The 17,225-nt window shown below is 49.4% G+C and overlaps 1 protein-coding gene across 2 annotated transcripts in view; it reads right to left on the bottom strand.

Moving 5' to 3' along the window:
• Positions 1–17,225, bottom strand: part of LOC113799904 (Rho guanine nucleotide exchange factor 3) — a 302,882-nt gene that overhangs the window by 144,904 nt on the left and 140,753 nt on the right. For both annotated transcript variants that reach the window (XM_070145240.1, XM_070145243.1), the window contains exon 2: positions 5,844–6,027. In XM_070145240.1, the coding sequence (XP_070001341.1) occupies positions 5,844–6,027 (184 nt within the window). The remainder of the gene's footprint in view (positions 1–5,843; positions 6,028–17,225) is intronic.

Below are 17,225 nucleotides of genomic sequence, written 5' to 3'. Positions count from 1 at the left end.
CGTAGTCGCTGTCGCAGAAGGTGAAAGAGTTGCTGTTTCGCTGAAGAGAAGATCACGCCGCGGTTGCTACGAAAGGCGAGGAGAGAGAACTGGCTGTTGCAATACAAAGGAAATGTTGTTGCAGAAGATGAGGGAGGGGTGGAGGGAAGGAAGGGGAAGGGGGTGGGGTAGAGGGAAGGAAGGGGAAGGGGGTGGGGTGGAGGGAAGGAAGGGGTGGGGGAAGGGTGGATGGAAGGAAGGGAGAGGGGAAGGGGAAGGAGAGAGGGGGTGGAGGGAAGGAAGGGAGGAGAGGGAAGGGGTGGAGGGAAGGAAGGGGAGAGGGAAAGGGGTGGAGGGAAGGAAAGGAAGACGAAGCGAGAAAGGGAGAAGAGGGAGAAGGGAGGGGGACGGAGAAGAGGAAGAACGGAGGGAGGAAGGAAGAAGAGGACTAGCAAGAGTCGCTTACCCTGGAGGGAGGGAGGGAGTGAAAGGAAAAAAACGAGATAGGAAAGGGAGTGGGGGAGAGAAGGGAGAGAGGGAGGGAAGAAGGGCGGAGGGGAGAGGTCTGCCAATTCACATGTAAATGCAGCGATGGTGTTGAGTGCGGGAGTGATGGATGGGCGGTCGGTGTTGGGGCGGTGTTGCTGCAGGGATTCTAGAAGACGTTGATTAATGGCCCCTGAAGTGTGTGGATAGAGGTACTTTGCACGGGGAGTCTGGCCTTAACTTTCCTTTATCGGGATGAGTTGGAGCCCGAAGACGGCTGCGGTTCGGGTCGTGCAGTCGTGAGAAGTGGTGTGTGAAGGCAGTGTCAGGGGTGTGGCAGTGAGGTGAGGATGAGGTGGTAGTGGGAGGTAGATGTAAGAGATTTTAAGCAGAATAAAGTTAGGGTGAAGCGAGAGGCATTGCTTCCATGAATTTAGAAAATAGTAAGGAATAATAAAGAAAAGGAAAGGGAACTGGTAGAAAGTTATCAGAGTTTCCCCTTTGAAAAAAAATATTTGCCTATCTAGCCAAAAATAAAACCATTTAAGCAAACGGCATCAGGCCTTGGCAACAGGACTAAGATATAAATTCAGATAAAGAGAGAATGTGTAACAGCTGGACAAAACACAGAAACGCACGACATAATAAAAACGTTTCTGAGTCGGGGAAATTACAATGCCACTGGAAATCACACAAGGGACTGATGATGAGTTCTGCGCGGACTCGAGCGTTTTTCAAGGCGTCGCGTTTTCGGAGCAGCTCCTTCCCGCGACCGACGCCCAATCACGGGGCTGAAAATAACTAGAAATCGACGGTGAAATCAGCACCCAAACCGTAACAAAGAAAACCCACAGCTTGCGAGGCTTCCTGTTGCTCCCTCCTATCTCCCCAAATCGTAGCATAAGAGAAACAAAGAGAGAATAAAAAGTACAGACCCAGTAGGGATATTAAGCCTTTCCACCGCCCGTAAAACTCGACTTCTGACGCCCAAACGAAGAAGAAAAAAGGCGAGCGAGCCGCACCTGCCCCGAGTGAAATTGCAAGTGTCACTCAGGTTACTGGCGGTAGCGGCTGCCCGCGGCGCTCGTACTTGCGGTCGCTCACGCTGGTATCCTCTCTAATAAGGTGGTCGCTACTGTGAGGCCGGAGGGGGGACTGGGGAGGGCTTTTAAAGAGCGGGTTGCCATTACGGCGAAGGTGTGCCCACTGGCTGAATCACTAACGCAACAGGTACACAAAAATCAGGCGAGCTCGTAACGCGGCGGGCGGGGGGCGCGCGGAGGGAGTAAACAGCGCTGGCGATCGACGTCAGCCGGGCAGGGGGAGGGAGCGGGACCCGACTGCCTGACGTTGCAAATGTCAGAGCGAGCCTGAGGCTGTTGATGCTGGGAAATTGAACTGAATTAAAATGACGTTTATATCTATTCACATAACAGCTTCAGCAATCTGTGAATTGACTTAAATCCCGCATGTGAGGTAGTGTAAAGGCTCGTCAAGTGCACGATTTTCCATGCCGCACCATTAACATGCAAAAACCGAAGAACTTGCAATCTCAAGCAAAAATTTAAGAATGCATCAACTAACAAACCAATTATTGTGGTACGTTATCTTTATAATTACACGACTTCTAAAAAAAAATCAGAAAAAGGGGGAGTCATGCCTTGTGCCCGCAGTCAGGTGTGCCAGAGATGACGCAACAGCTGATCGCTAGTGTTTACACTTTCTGACAGGGCTACACTCGCCCCACGCCAATCTTGTTTCTCGCGGCTGTCACTGGACGTTATATACTGCACACACACTCTTGCTATTGGCATTTATTCGCACGCGTACTCATATGCGAGGTAAAAATCATGTTACATTTTAGCTGAACCGGCGACCTGCAAGACTGGTGGTATGAAAATAACTTTCAAATCGAGTCGCATCGCGCGATCCATTTCGCTGCGCCAGGAGTAGCGCCATAAAGGAGAACAGGTGTTTCGCCGAGACTTTCATCCCTCATTTGCAAGCTCTCGTTTGTCATGAAACTTTTCGCAATAACGGCCATAACGCCCCACCTCCCACCCGAAGACCCCTCGCCAGGGACTCTAATCGGTGATTTACGTATTTCTCTCGGCCTTTCTCCTGCGTAACGTCATTATTACAGCTTTCTCCTCTCCTCGCTGGTCCTCCCCGTGCCAGGTGTGTGCGTGTGTGTGCAACTATGGCCCGCGGCGGAGAGTGGTTGGCCGAGGCACACCTCAGCGTTCGGGGCGAGCAACACCCACGTCCCGCTCGTGGCCAACACCCTCCTCCTCCTCCTCCTCCTCCTCCTCCTCCTCCTCCTTCCTCCTCCTCCTCCTCCTCCTCCTCCTCCTCCTCCTTCCTCCTTCTTCGCTCCTCCTCCTCCTCCTCCTCCTCCTCCTCCTCCTCCTCCTCCTCCTCCTCCTCCTCCCCTTCCCCTCACTCTCCCCCTCCCTTTGCAAGACGCTTAAGTGCTGGGTTATTACCTATGGAAATGACGGCTTTGAGCGCCTTCGAGGTGTTGACTGTTTAATGACACCCTTGTTCCAAAAAGAAAGAAAAAATATGGGTCAACCAAGAAGAGACTCGTCGCCGCGCTGCAGCAACAATGGAACACAAGGAGGGTCGCCGGGAACACCTAACTCCACAGCTCACAGGTCTGGGAAAGGAAAGTGGGTGTTGATAGTCACGGCAACGTAAGTGGGGCAAAAACAGCAAGGGAGGTGTTAATTTATACAGCATAGAGTCACGGTTGAGGACCCAGTCAAACGTGTCTTGACATTTAAACAGTACATCCCGTAAACAGGCTGCTCTGAGGCTTCGATCATGCAGAAGGTGAAGCAAGGACACACCTCTGCTTCGGCAGAATGTGGGAATTGGGAGTATGCGAGAGGAGGCTCTCGGATTCTCTCCCATGACACGCGATCAACTTCACCATTACCATAACTTTGGCGTCGTCCCCGCCCCTCCGTCGCCGCCCCCCCCCCTCGCCCCCTCTCCTTTCCTCGAGCCTCCAGACGCTTCGCTGCAGTGTAACGCAACCCTTCTGCACGCTTCGCCATTGCAAGAGAAGGGGAGAGAGATCGCAAGTCATCATCCTGGCACTTGTCTACGTCGGGAACACCCCAGCAACCACGGTGCAAGTTCCTGATACCGTATGGGAGCGCTGAATAATACCACGATATACAAAAACAAGAGAGCTGAGACCACTATAGTTCATACTACATCAAAACAAATCAATTAAACTGCCAAGACTAGGACGAAACTCTCCAGCGAAATCTATAATTCATCTTGTTCGCAACACGTCCAATCTCGCGGCCACATCCGCTCCTCTCCCTTGCTCAGGATGAAAAAAAGATGTCCCTAATTGTCGCCGAGCGTGCCAGCCTTTCAGGTCCATTAAACAGACCGTCTCGGGAGTCTCCTCGCACAAAAGGCCCTGCACGCCTCGCCTGCAGCACCGGCCGCCCAGATGTGTGAATAGCCCCCCCCCCCAACCCCCAGCCCACAACACACACGCTCGCCTTTGCTTTCATGCACTTACTACTCCTCGGGCCTCCACCCCAACACCTCACGCCCACCCATCTCCCGACCCACCCATCCCTTCCTGTGACCCCCTACGCCCACCCCTCTCCCGACCCACCCATCCCATCCTGTGACCCCCTACGCCCACCACACCCCAAACCCTCCCATCCCGTCCTACGTCCCGCCCCATCCTTTCCTCCTCCGCCCATCCCAGCAACACCGAGAGAGAAAATGGTTCAGGTACAAACACGGCGAAAATGGCGAGACCGAGGGAATAAAGCGAGAGAAGGAGAGACAAGACGAAGAAGGGAATAGACGAAATGGACGAAAGAGCGAGCGAAGGAGAGTGCAAAGGCTACACGAATTAAGGGAGAAAGACGGAAAGAGAGGTGCATGAAAAGCAGACTTGACGGTAGAAATGAAAAAAGAATGGAAGAACAAGGCGATGAAAGGACACCATGAATGATGAAGAAGGCCGAGTGCATAGCGCCCGAGAAAGGGAGGCAGGAGAGTAAATTGACTGAGAATGCACGGACAGGTGAGGGAAGAATGGGAGGAAGAGGAGGGGAAGAATGGGAGGGAGAGGAAGGGAAGAATGGAAGGGAGAGGAAGGGAAGAATGGGAGGGAGAGGAGGGGAAGAACGAGAAGGAGAGGAAGATATGACTGAGGAAGAGGGAGAAAAAGGGAGATTAAGGAGTAAGAGGGAGAGAATGGGAACGGGAGAAGGAAAGGGATAGCGAGAGAGAAAGGGAGCGGGAGAAGGTGAAAACCAGGATAAAGAAGGGTGAACAAAAGAAAGAGAGAAAGAAAAACGAAAACGCAGAAGAGAAAGAAACAAGCGAGGGGGAGAGGCGGGTCCAGGCGGCGGCCGAGGGCGCACCAGACGCGCCCAAGAAGGAAAAGACGCAAACCCTGATTTATGGAAAAGGGCCAAGGCGTAAGACCGGTGGGGGAGGGGGGGGGTTTGGGCGCCACCGTCTCCCAGACTTGTAAATGATCAGCGAAAAATTTTAAGCCTTGGAAAGGGTAAAGGAGATTGATGTAGGTGAGGGGAGGGGGACATGGGGGGTGGAAGTGGACATGGGGTGTAGATGGACATGTGGAGGAGGTGAAAATGGGGTGGAGGTGGGTGCGGGAATGCAGTGGGGGCTTGAGAATGGGCATGGGTTTGGGTATGGATCAGGGAAACGTAAGGGAGTGGAGGAGAAAGGGTAAGAGGGGAGGGGGGGGGGGTTGTTGGAGTCACAGCTAAGGCAAACCCCAACCGACGTTTCCCGAAGCCCTCGAGAGCCTCGTCTCCGAGGACCAGCGACGGCCGCCGGTGACTAACAACTCCAGGCCTCAGAGGACACAGCGAACCTCCTCATAAAGGCAGGTCGGGCGCTTTCGGCTCTTCAATTCGAACAAGCAATCAACGAGAGGGAATTAATTACTCCAACAAGCCCCTCGCAACTTGTACCTCGTCCTCCCACTCGAACTTTCCTTTAATCAATATCGCTCCGCTGCGTCTTTCCGCTCTCGATAATCAACTGATATTACTTAGAATTGTGATATTGAAGGAGGAGATTGAGATCGAGTATCATTTTGTCCAATAGGTTATCTTCAAAATAGTTAGAAATAGTATGAGCCTATGTGAGGGTAAGACACGAAAACCTCGAGTATATCTTAATGATAATGAGCCAATTTCCCCCGCAGACAGTTACAGCACGACACTTTTCGAATGCAGTTGCGAAAAAACAACAACAACAAAAATGTCATAGAGTTGGCTCGTGCATGAAAATCTCTCTTACTCATCCCCCTGCACCCCCTCCCCCGTCCCCCCTTTCCCCTACCAACAAGAGCTCGGCCTCACCTTGTGCCTGGGGTCGGGCGCGCCGTCGTAGGGGCCATTGTGGACTTCCTCGTGCAGGGCTCCCGAGGGGCACTGGGAGGCGTAGGGCGACGAGGCGGGGGAGTGGCCGCCCGCGTCGTAGGGAGCGGGGCTGCTGCGGCCGGAGCTGCGGTTCTGCTCTCCGCGCCGCCACGGGAAGATCACGCTGGAAAGAGAGAGGATGTGGGTTAGGACATCAGCTGGCTTGGATAAAGAATAACAACTTATTCTTGGGTGTGGGTTAGGACATCAATAAGCTTGGATAAAGAATAAACAACTTATTCTTGGGTGTGGGTTAGGACATCAGCTGGCTTGGATAAAGAATAAACAACTTATTCTTGGGTGTGGGTTAGGACATCAGCAGGCTTGGATAAAGAATAAACAACTTATTTTTGGATATAAGATGATAGCGAGTTAACCATGGCTTGGATAAAGAATAACTTATGCGTGGATGTAAGATGAGAACGAGTGGTTGGGCGTAAGGGCAAAGAGACGGAAACATGCTGAGATGAAGAATAGATAACTTATTCTTGCTTTTAAGATAACCAACTAGTCAACCATGGAAAATGAAAATGGTCTGGAAAAGAAAACAATGTCACATGAGTGAATAACACCTTAAAAATGCAGTCATGAGCTCACGAGAACACTTTCTGCAGAACTCCCGTGCAATAACTTGACTCCAGGACCTATGTTTAGCTGACCTTGAAAGGACTCGCTGATCTGGAAACACGTGCGAGGAGGAGGAGGAGGAGGAGGAGGAGGAGGAGGAGGAGGAGGAGGAGGAGGAGGAGGAGGAGGAGGAGGAGGAGGAGGAGGAGGAGGAGGAGGAGGAGGAGTCAGAAGGAAGGGTAGGAGGAGGAGGACGGCAAAGGAGGAGCAGAAGAAAGAGGAGAAGGAAGAGAAGAATGCACGGTAGAGTCATGAAGAAACAAACCAAAAAAGAAAAGGAAAAAAACTGTAGCCGCACATGAACCCTCCTCCCCCATTTTCCTCTGCTCCCCATCGCCTCCAACTGCTCCTCTCCCCTCCGCGTGTTCTCCCTCCCCCAACCCATTGTTCTCTTCCTCTCCCCTAGCACTTGCAACCCCATCGCTCCGGGAAGTTGAAATTACAGTGATAAACCGCACCAGACGTTAGATTACAGCTACGTGGACTCAGCGCCGGCCAGACACCGGGTTCTGCACAGAATCAGCGAAAGGGAGAGAGGGAGAGGGAATGGAGGAAGGGAGGAGGAGAGAGGAGGAGGAGGAGAGAGGAGGAAAAGGGAGGTGGAGATGGAGAGGGAGAGGGAATGGAGGAAGAGAGGAGGAGGAGGAAAGAGGAGGAAAAGGGAGGTGGAGATGGAGAGAGGAGGAGAGGGAGAGGGAGAGGGAGAGGGAGAGGGAGAGGGAGAGGGAGAGGGAGAGGGAGAAGGGAGAAGGAGAGGGAGGGGGAGAGAGAAGGTGAGGGAAGTAGGAGAAGAGGGTCTAAAATAGAAGAACATTACAGACAACAGAGTGGTAGAGGAACGGAGGGAGAGATAAGGGAGAAGGAAAAAACGAAAGCGGGAGAAAGAAGACATCAAGGAAGAGAGAAGAGAGGGAAAGAAGCCATAAGAAACAAGAGAAGAAAGAAGGAAAAGGGAGACGGAGGGGGAGAAAGGCAGGGGACATTTGCGGGTCAAAGTTCATGGGGGAAGAGAACAGAAGAAAGGAGGAGAGAGGGACTGGAGGATGTGGAATTAAAGGGCTAAATAGAAGAAGAAAAGGGAGGTTTAAAAATGCAAACAGACGGGAGGAGGGAAGCAGGGAATTGTGTTGAGAGAGGGAAGCAAAGAGGAGAAAAAGAAAAAAGAAATTTGTAATGAAAACAGAGAGGCGGGTGGAGATCCGAGTAATAAAAATGATGAACTACTAATAACGAACAGAAAGAGAAACAAAGAACAGAAAAAACAGTCAAAGAAAACAAAGTAAAACAGCGAAAGAAAATATACTGAATATACAATTAAAACAACGGAAAAGCACACAGCTGCAATGATACATGCAGAACAACCTACAACAACCTTGCAACAACAGGCTTTGAAAACCGACATGGACGACAACGAATCCACCCAAGCCTGAAGTACAATCCAGCCCTTTTCTATAATGTGTCATCAGAGAATAAAAAACAACAACAATTAATGCCTTCGTTTTTTTTTTTTTCTTTCTTTCTTTTTACGCTATATACGTACTTGCAAATCCTTGAAAGAGGAAGAGAGAAAAAAATGTCACAGCGGAGACAGTGAGGCAGAAAATGTGTTTCTTGTTTTATAAAGTTTTTTCTTTCTTTCTTTTTTTGTACATGTTAAAATAAGTTCCTTTCCAAAAATACAAATGAAAAATAAGTCTGGTACCGCTACACGCATTGGAAAACAAATTAATGAATACCACAAGACATTTGTCATATAAAACCATGATAAAAAATATCTAAAAAAAAAGAAGTAAATAAAAGATTATTTTTCCCTCTTGTGGCAGAATGACATGCCACTTTAACCAGATTTTTTTTCTCTTTTACCAAGGTGAACCTCCCAGCCCATAGCAGGGGGAAATAATATCAATAGAAAATAGAAAAAAATGTTGCAAAAAATATCACATGATGACACGGAAAGCAGGTGGCCTTGATTGGTTTGGATTAAACAGGTGAGTCGAATTAATTGGATGGATAGTAACTCTGTAATCATTGTGAGACAGGTGCACTAATTTATACCATGGTCATGGAAAAAGATAGGATCCTGGCCACATGTACTGAGAATCTTTCTTTTTATTTCCACTTTTTTACATTATTAGTGGACAAAGTAAATCATCAACTTGACTTCATGATTTTCTACAAAAAAATCAAGAAAACAAATAGATGTGCAACCATATAAATGAACACTTATCAAACTTGAAACATAAAAAAATAGGGTGTTTACTGACTCTGACTCCCATGTTGTCTAGTACCATCTGCACTGACAAAAATACGCATAAATAAAAACTTTCACCGAAATTTCACCGTACAGGCCGAAGAAGAGCGAAAAAATAGCACAGCCACGTAGATTCGAGGCATAACAATTTTCGACTTAAATGCCATAAACGACATCATGAATCCACAAGAGCGAGCATCAAAAGCTTTGCAAAGATAATTCCCCTGACGATCGCGGCGCCGTTTTTAGAAGTTTGGGATCCCGGCGCACCTGCACAGCACCACGGGCTCTATCCCCTGGCTTAACAAGGGTTATTTTCCCTAAGCACCCTTGATTACGGACGAGGGACTCAGGAATCCTTTGGAACTAACGGAATGACGTCATCGAGCCTGGGCATAAGGGACAGGATCCTTTTGTGATGATTTCCTTACCTCTCCTTCCCGCAGTAATTAGCCAAGGTCCCAGACGCCGGGGATTCAACAATGGCGCCGGGGATTCAACAATATGTCACTCGCCTCGCACCGGTTATCAATATTCAAGCACAATCCTATTTTGACTCTTCGTATAAGAACTCTAAATTGGGCCATTTATATACCTCATTAGCCTTAGCCAGGGGCAGATTCCATACAAACATTAAATATAATGGATATAATTAGGCTCGGTACCCCCTTTACCAGCACCAACCTTCATACCTAAACCCATTGTCTCTATAATGGAGGTTTAATGACTCAAGGTTCACGTTATCTCCCAAGAAAAGATAAGATACTTTGGAAAAAAAACACAAAAAAGGGTCATAAATGCACACTGCAGGATGAAATTAACGACTCTACAATCATGATCATAAAAAGAAATTCAACGTTTCTTTCCCCCTCACTCCGCTTCCGCCGCGTGCGAGATCGGGAAAGGGCATCGTCGAAGCCCGAATCCCCTTTTCGTAAGACGGGATTTTAGTCCTTATGGAACCCGGTCATTAGGCGTTCAGGTCAGATCAATTAACCCGGACTCATTTAGCGATCCCGTGGGAACGGGCGGACGGCGCCTTTGTTTTGTTCGAGACGTTATTCATGATTCTGGAAGAAGGATACATGGAGAGATGGAGGAAAGGAGGAGAGAAGGAGAGAAGGAAAGAAGGAGAGAGAGGGAGAGAGAAAAAGAATGAACGGAGAAAGAGATAAAGTGGAAGTGCGTGAGAGAGAGCGTGAGAGAGAGCGTGAGAGAGAGAGCGAGAGAGGGCAAGAGAGCGAGAGAGAGAGAGAGAGAGAGAGAGAGAGAGAGAGAGAGAGAGAGAGAGAGAGAGAGAGAGAGAGAGAGAGGGAGAGAGAGAGAGAGAGAAAGGGAGAGAGAGAGAGAGAGAAAGAGAGAGAGAGAGAGAGAGAGAGAGAGAGAGAGAGAAAGGGAGAGAGAGAGAGAGAGAAAGAGAGAGAGAGAGAGAGAGAGAGAGAGAGAGAAAGAGAGAGAGAGAAAGAGAGAGAGAGAAAGAGAGAGAGAGAGAGAGAGAGAGAGAGAGAGAGAGAGAGAGAGAGAGAGAGAGAGAGAGAGAGAGAGAGAGAGAGAGAGAGAGAGAGAAAGAGAGAGAGAGAGAAAACGGAGAAAGAGGAGAGAGAGAGAGAAGGAAAAGAGAAAAAGAAAAACAAGAGAAAGGTAAAGGAAAAGAAAGAGAGGAAGACAAAAGAGAGAGAAATAAAATAATGCATAAGACAAAAAAAAAAAAAAAGAGAAAGACAGAGAAAGTGAAAAAGTAGGAGAAAGACAGAAATAAATAAAATGAGAGAAAGACAAACACAAAAGTAAAGGGGAAAGGAGAAAGCAAATTAAAGGCAGCATAAGGAACAGAACACGAGGCGAAATATGGATCGCGCACTCAAACGTCGCAGCGAAAACTGTGTCCAGGTCGCCCCCCCCCCCCCTCTCTCTCTCTCTCTCTCTCTCTCTCTCTCTCTCTCTCTCTCTCTCTCTCTCTCTCATTCCCATCCCTTCTTCTTCCCTCCTTACCTCCCTCTCTCTCCCTCATCTTTCTTTTCCCTCCCTCTCTCTCCCTCATCTTTCTTTTCCCTCCCTCTCTCTCCCTCATCTTTCTTTTCCCTCCCTCTCTCTCCCTCATTCCCTCCCCTCCCTTCTTTCTTTCCCTCTCTCCCTCCCTCGTCCTTTCCCCCTCTCCCTCCCTCTCTCTCTCCTTCCTTCCTTCCTTCCCTCTCTCCCTCTCTTTCCCTCCCTCCCTCCTTCCTTACCTCCCTCTCTCTCTCCCTCCCTCTTCCCTTCCCTCCCTCTTCCCTCCTTCCCTCCCAATCCCCCAATCCCAAGACGCGCCGAGGACTTGCGTTTAGGATTGAAAGGTCGAGCCAGCGCAAGATCGATCGACCTCGTTTTCAGCTGAAACGAGTGAGGCTTGCTTTGCCTAATGGCAATCTTCGAGATGAAATGGGAATAATTGAGGCTCATGAAATACAATGCCGTGCAACCTGATGACTGCAATTGCATAACTGCTTTGCAATTTCTGGAGGTGAATTTTCGCATTCTCATATCTCATGTTCTTAATGATTTTTATCCCCTTTCTTTATCTTTACATGCCAATAAGAAAAGAAAACAAAAGACAATATTCTCTTTCTCTCTCACACACACACACGCACACGTACACGCACACACACACGCACACACACACACACACACACGCACACACTGGAGACATATTCCTAATAATATATATGATTTGTCTCTTCCCCCCCCCCCTCTTGTTCCTCCATCTCCGGCAGCCGCCGCAAGTGGGCTCATTACGTCAATGTCAAGACGCATATTGCAATCGTCCTATGTCTCCATTTATCCTATTTCTCCATCTGTACTGTTTCTCGGTCTGCCTTTCTATGTTTCTCCTTTTGTCCTTCAACTTTCCCATTTCTCCCTTTGTCCTCCTCCAACTTTCCTGTTTCTCCATTTGTCCTACTTATTCCACTGTCCTTCTCCATCTTACCCATTTTCCCCTTTGTCCTCCTCTTTCATCTCTCCCATTTCTCCAGCTGTCCCATTCTTCCCTTTGTGCTCCTCTTCCATCTCTCCCATTTCTCCATCTGTCCCATTTTCCCCTTTGTCCTCCTCTTTCATCTCTCCCGTTTCTCCATTTGTCCTATCTCTCCCTTTGTCCTCCTTCTCCATCTTACCCATTTCTCCATCTGTCCCATTTTCCCCTTTGTCCTCCTCCTCCATCTTTCCCATTTTTCCCTTTGTCCTCCTCTTCCATCGCTCCCATTGTCCCATTTCCCGACCTGTCCTGCGCGTCCCCCGCCCCATTCCCCTTTGGCCCTCCGCGCGTTCCGGTTCTCAGAGCGCGGTTGAAGAGCTTATTTCAGCCTCGCACGCCACGGGAGCCACTGGGTCACCCGCAGTTGGCATTCGACGGCGGGATTTTGCAGGAAGTGAGTTTTGCAATTGCGTTTACGGACGAAAATAATGAACTTTATGGATCGAACGCCAAACAAAAGGAAATAAAAAGGTTGGGGGAAATATGCATTGTGTGTGGTTTAAGGGTTGGAGTTACCTAACTTTTTTTTTTCAAATGACATTCTACCTGATAAGATAAATATGCGGTAAATAAAGAAGTATTGAGCCTAATATGTAAGAAATGTCTTCAAATTACCCATGAAACGTGAGTACGAATGTATTATCGCTGTGATGGAGCTGTAGCGATTATGTTGTTAACAGTAACAGTTATTTCACCACTCTGGTATTCGATGGTGTCATCTTTCACATACATTGCATAACCCTCCTCTGCAATGACGCGATAAAAGCCAATCGTTTAAAACTCAAACAGACACACGCGAACAGCCAGGCCACCCCCACCCCCCCTTCCCCCACCCCGCCGAGCCCCCCTCCCGCGACCAGACCCGATGCAGGAAGCCCGGCAACCTCGCGGCTTCCCTCACGACGCCAGCGAGCACACGTGGGCGCGCAGCCAGGGACAAGGGGGGCTTCCTAACACAAAAATTGCCCTTCCATTGGCCCTGTCAGGAGGCGGGTCGGGGCTCGGGGTTCAAAGTCGCCGAGATCTGCTCCCGTGATTGTCTCCGGTGGGTGGGCGACCGTCTTTCTCACTCGCCACATATTCCCGCCGTGGATTGAATTTGTGTCAAGCTTCCCGGAAAACGAAATCGTCAGCTGTGCTTGCGCGACCCTCTCATCCTTGGTCGCCCTCCCTCGCCCCGCCCGCCGCTGCCCAATTTGTGTGAGGCAATGCGAACAAAGGCTCGCAACGCTGGAGTTTCGGGAAGAGCTTTCAGCTGAGCCCTATTAACGGCCGCCACAGATTATGTCTTCCCGCGCTCACGAATGACCGCAAGTCTTCCTGCGTCGCCGTCCTCGCGCGTTTCCGAGAAGTTCCCTGCAGCCGCGGTGACTCCTCGCTAAGTCGCCGCCGCTGCGTCACCCCGCCTGACCTTACCGAAACCCTTATGCGCCTTTCCTGGCGATAACCTTGTGCCGACTGAACCCCCACCTTTCTATTTTTAGCCCAGCCTTGCAACCTGTGGTGCAACGCCGGCCAGGACCCACGGGTGTAAGCTGTCTCCTCGTGCGGGAGGATACCATCTGTTGCCCCATCACGTGATATCAGACTCCGGGAAATGATAGGCTTTGCGCCCGAGCCGAGTCGCGCTGCGGTGACCTCGAGGTGATGATGGGAATTCCTCTTTTAAGGCGCGACGGACATCAATCGAGGCGAAACCAACATATGTAGCGCCACCTACGGACTCTCACCCACACGCATCAAACTCAAGCTGAGCGCGGGTGTTTAAGGTCACTCAAAGAAATTCAAAATTAGAAAAAAGAGTCACCGGGGTAATTTTATAGCTCTCTTCCCTTGACCTCCCTCGCCCCAACCTTGACCGGCATTATGTCCCTCGTATTTCCGAGTCTTTATGCTTTTGCTGTCTCCTCGCCATGTTTCTTGCTTCGTGTCTTGACTCAGTAACGCTCATCATGCGAACCGCTCCCTAACGATAATTGCCACGATACGTACAAAAAGCAAATTCTATTGTCTAGTATGGCGACTCGTAGAAGCTCGGAATTAACTCTCCCAAACTCCGAAACAATCTTCGACCCCAAGGCGTCCGCCGCGGGGCCGGCAGACGCCAGACACCTCGCGAGCGGACGAGACAGTGAGAAAGTACTTTCCGTGTTCCTTAGCACGGGGCAGCCTCGCGCGCACGGAACCCCCGCGTCAGTCAAGATGCCAAGAAACGGGAACGCACCGATGAATATTCACGCCTGATGCTATTTCTGGGCGTTGCTAAGGCTCCTCTCTGCCGGGCGACGTGGACTTTCCTAGGGCGCCTCACCTCCCGTCTGACCATGCTCCCCGCTTCCCTTTCTCCCGCGGCCGTCGGCGTCCTGAGGGGGGATTTGGCCGCCTGTGTCCTGCCTCTGAACCGCTCTGGCCCTTCCGTGCCGCTCGTGGCCTGTAATCCCTTCTCGCTAAGAAGGTCCAGCTTCTTAGTGATTTTTCAGGATTTTTCGATATAATAGATCACGTTCGGCATAGACAGGTGAAAATCAATCAATACCATTACTACCTGTGCAGTTATTCTGAAAACTAACATAACGTATCTGAAACCCTTCCCACTATACTGATTCCGGCTACCAGTTCTTGACCCAGGTTTCTCAACATTTTTCTCTCCAGATGAGCAGCCTACTACCATAATCCTTGCATATCCCATTTTCGCCGCCATCCACAGCATGACACAATCCTCACCGCAAAACCCGCCGTGTCACCTTTCTCGCCACCTTGTCACATTCCTCGCAGCCGCCACCTACGTATCAAGGTTTCAAGGTCCCAAGGCGAACGCTGGAAGGGCCTAAGTAAACAACGTCTCTCTAGATGTTATAATTATGCCTGATAATGAATAATATCTTCCAATATCAAATACTCCTACTTGATTCCTTTTGGTATAAAATAATATCAAGTGAAGACTCCATAAACTAAGAATATGGTAGGGATCAATTCTAAGAATTCATATCTAGTTTTGGGGACGTCATGGAGAGTCCGTAGAAAATATAAACATCCATAATTTATAACACATGTACTTGAATACAAATACAATAATCTCCCTCCACGTACCATAAAGCAATAAAATATCTACTAACTGATAAAAAAAAATCCACCAAACGCGTCCTTCACACTCCCTACTCCTTTCCTCTTTCCTCTTTCACCAGAGAAAGAGTCCAGCTGCAGAATCCCGTCAGCCAATGAACGAGACGGATTGCATAACCCCCCCCCCCTACCCCCACCCCAAGGCCCAGTGCGTAACGCGGGAGCCGGTTATTCATCTCCCAGCTTCTCAAAGGAGGCCTATGTCCTTGCGGTGCGATGCGGCCATTGTGGGTGACGTCAGCGCCGCGCGTCTCGGCCGCTGCACACGCGATCGCTTCCTCGTTTTGCCTTCATAAATCCGGAGGCCTTGGGGCTGCTTCCCGAGGGGGCGACGGCGCTTGTAAGGGCGCCGTCCTTACGCAACGCCGTACTGCTATTGCGAATGCTAAAGGGAGGCGCCGTACAGCATGGATTCTTAAGACAGCTTCATATTTACACTGCGCTGCTCGTTTGTGTATACGTATGTGTATATAAATTTGCGTGTGTATATGTGTATATGTATGTGTGTGTGTGTGTGTGTGTGTGTGTGTGTGTGTGTGTGTGTGTGTGTGTGTGTGTGTGTGTGTGTGTGTGTGTGTGTGTGTGTGTGTGTGTGTGTGTGTGTGTGTGTGTGTGTGTGTGTGTGTGTGTGTGTGTGCGCGCGCGCGCGTGCGTGCGAGTAAAAATCGTCGAACTTACATACATTAATTGATTGAAAAATTAAACTGATCTCACGAGTCATTAGCAGCTTTTATGTTGATATCACTGTGCTGATTAAGTTAATTTCACATGCCATGGATTTAAAAGGCAATACAAACGCACACACGAGAGTAAGCACAGGGCGTGCCCGACCCAGCGCAGAATCTATAGTGCCGCCGTAGCCTTCAATGCCTCGATACGAAATGACGAAACAACCAAGACTAAGAAACCGTGAATAAGAAAAGAAAAAAAAAGAAAAAAAAAACACAGACTTCCACACCCAACGGCAATGAAAAAAAAAACCCTTATCAGTTTAATACGCGGTAAACGGGGAAATGACGACTCCCTCTCCACGACGAACAATGCCCGAATCATGCCAAGGTCGCCGTATAATCATCATATCAGCCAAGTAGTTCACGGAGCAGGATTAATGACAGCCTTGACGAGTTGCGACATCGTCTTGCTAACAAGCCCATGCGGATGTCTCCTCCCCACCCCCACCCACCTCTTAGAGGCTGTGAAGTCCATGTCATCTAAGAGGCTTATGCAATGACGGTGAGCGAGACAGATACTGAGATTGAAAGAAGTGTAAGAAGTGGAGGCAGAGATGTCACTGGGTGGGAAAAGGGGGGGGGGGAGACAGGTGAGAGGGAATGAGGGGAAAATAGTTGAGAGGATGGGAGGCAGTAAGAATGGGGAAAAATAGAGGAACAGAGAGAGAGAGAGAGAGAGAGAGAGAGAGAGAGAGAGAGAGAGAGAGAGAGAGAGAGAGAGAGAGAGAGAGAGAGAGAGAGAGAGAGAGAGAGAGAGAGACGAGGGACAGGGGAGACATTTGGGGAGAGAGGGAATGAGGGGAAAATAGTTGAGAGGATGATGGGAGTAAAAGGAGAATGAGGAAAAATGAGAGAGAGAGAGAGAGAGAGAGAGAGAGAGAGAGAGAGAGAGAGAGAGAGAGAGAGAGAGAGAGAGAGAGAGAGAGGGAGAAAGAGAGAGAGACAGAGAGAGACAGAGAGACAGATAGATAGATAGATAGAGAGAGAGAGAGGGAGAGAAGAGAGAGAGAGAGAGAGAAAGACACAGAAAGAAAGAGAGAGAAAGAAAAAGAGAGAGAGAGAGAGAGAGACGAGGGGGGAGACAGGGAGAAAGGGAATGAGAGGAAAATAGTTGAGGGATGGGGAGACAGAATAAGGGAGAATGAGAGAGAGAGAGAGAGAGAGAGAGAGAGAGAGAGAGAGAGAGAGAGAGAGAGAGAGAGAGCCAGAGAGAGAAAGAGACAGAAAGAAAAAGAGCCAGAGAGAAAAAGAGAAACAAAGACACAGAGACAGCCAGATGAAGTACCTCTACATCTCCTGCTTTGCGACGGCAGGAAAGGTCATCGCCACTACAGGACAGGATCACCTCCATAGTCGTCGCTCCTCCCGCGGCGCCGACAGGAGGGCCCACTACCCATCGCCCTGCCCGCCGCGAAGCAGGTCAAGAGAGCAAACAGTAGACCACGCGTGTTCTTATTATTCTATCTCTCTCTTTCTCTCTCTCTTCGCGTGTTCTTATTCTTATTATATCTCTCTCTTTCTCTCTCTCTTCGCGTGTTCTTATTCTTATTCTATCTCTCTTTCTCTCTCTCTCCGCG

The sequence above is a fragment of the Penaeus vannamei genome, chromosome 3 (assembly GCF_042767895.1).
Source record: "Penaeus vannamei isolate JL-2024 chromosome 3, ASM4276789v1, whole genome shotgun sequence".
Taxonomy (NCBI): Eukaryota; Metazoa; Arthropoda; class Malacostraca; order Decapoda; family Penaeidae; genus Penaeus; species Penaeus vannamei.
Note: the sequence above shows the minus strand (reverse complement) of the source record. Positions and strands in the feature narration are given on the sequence as shown.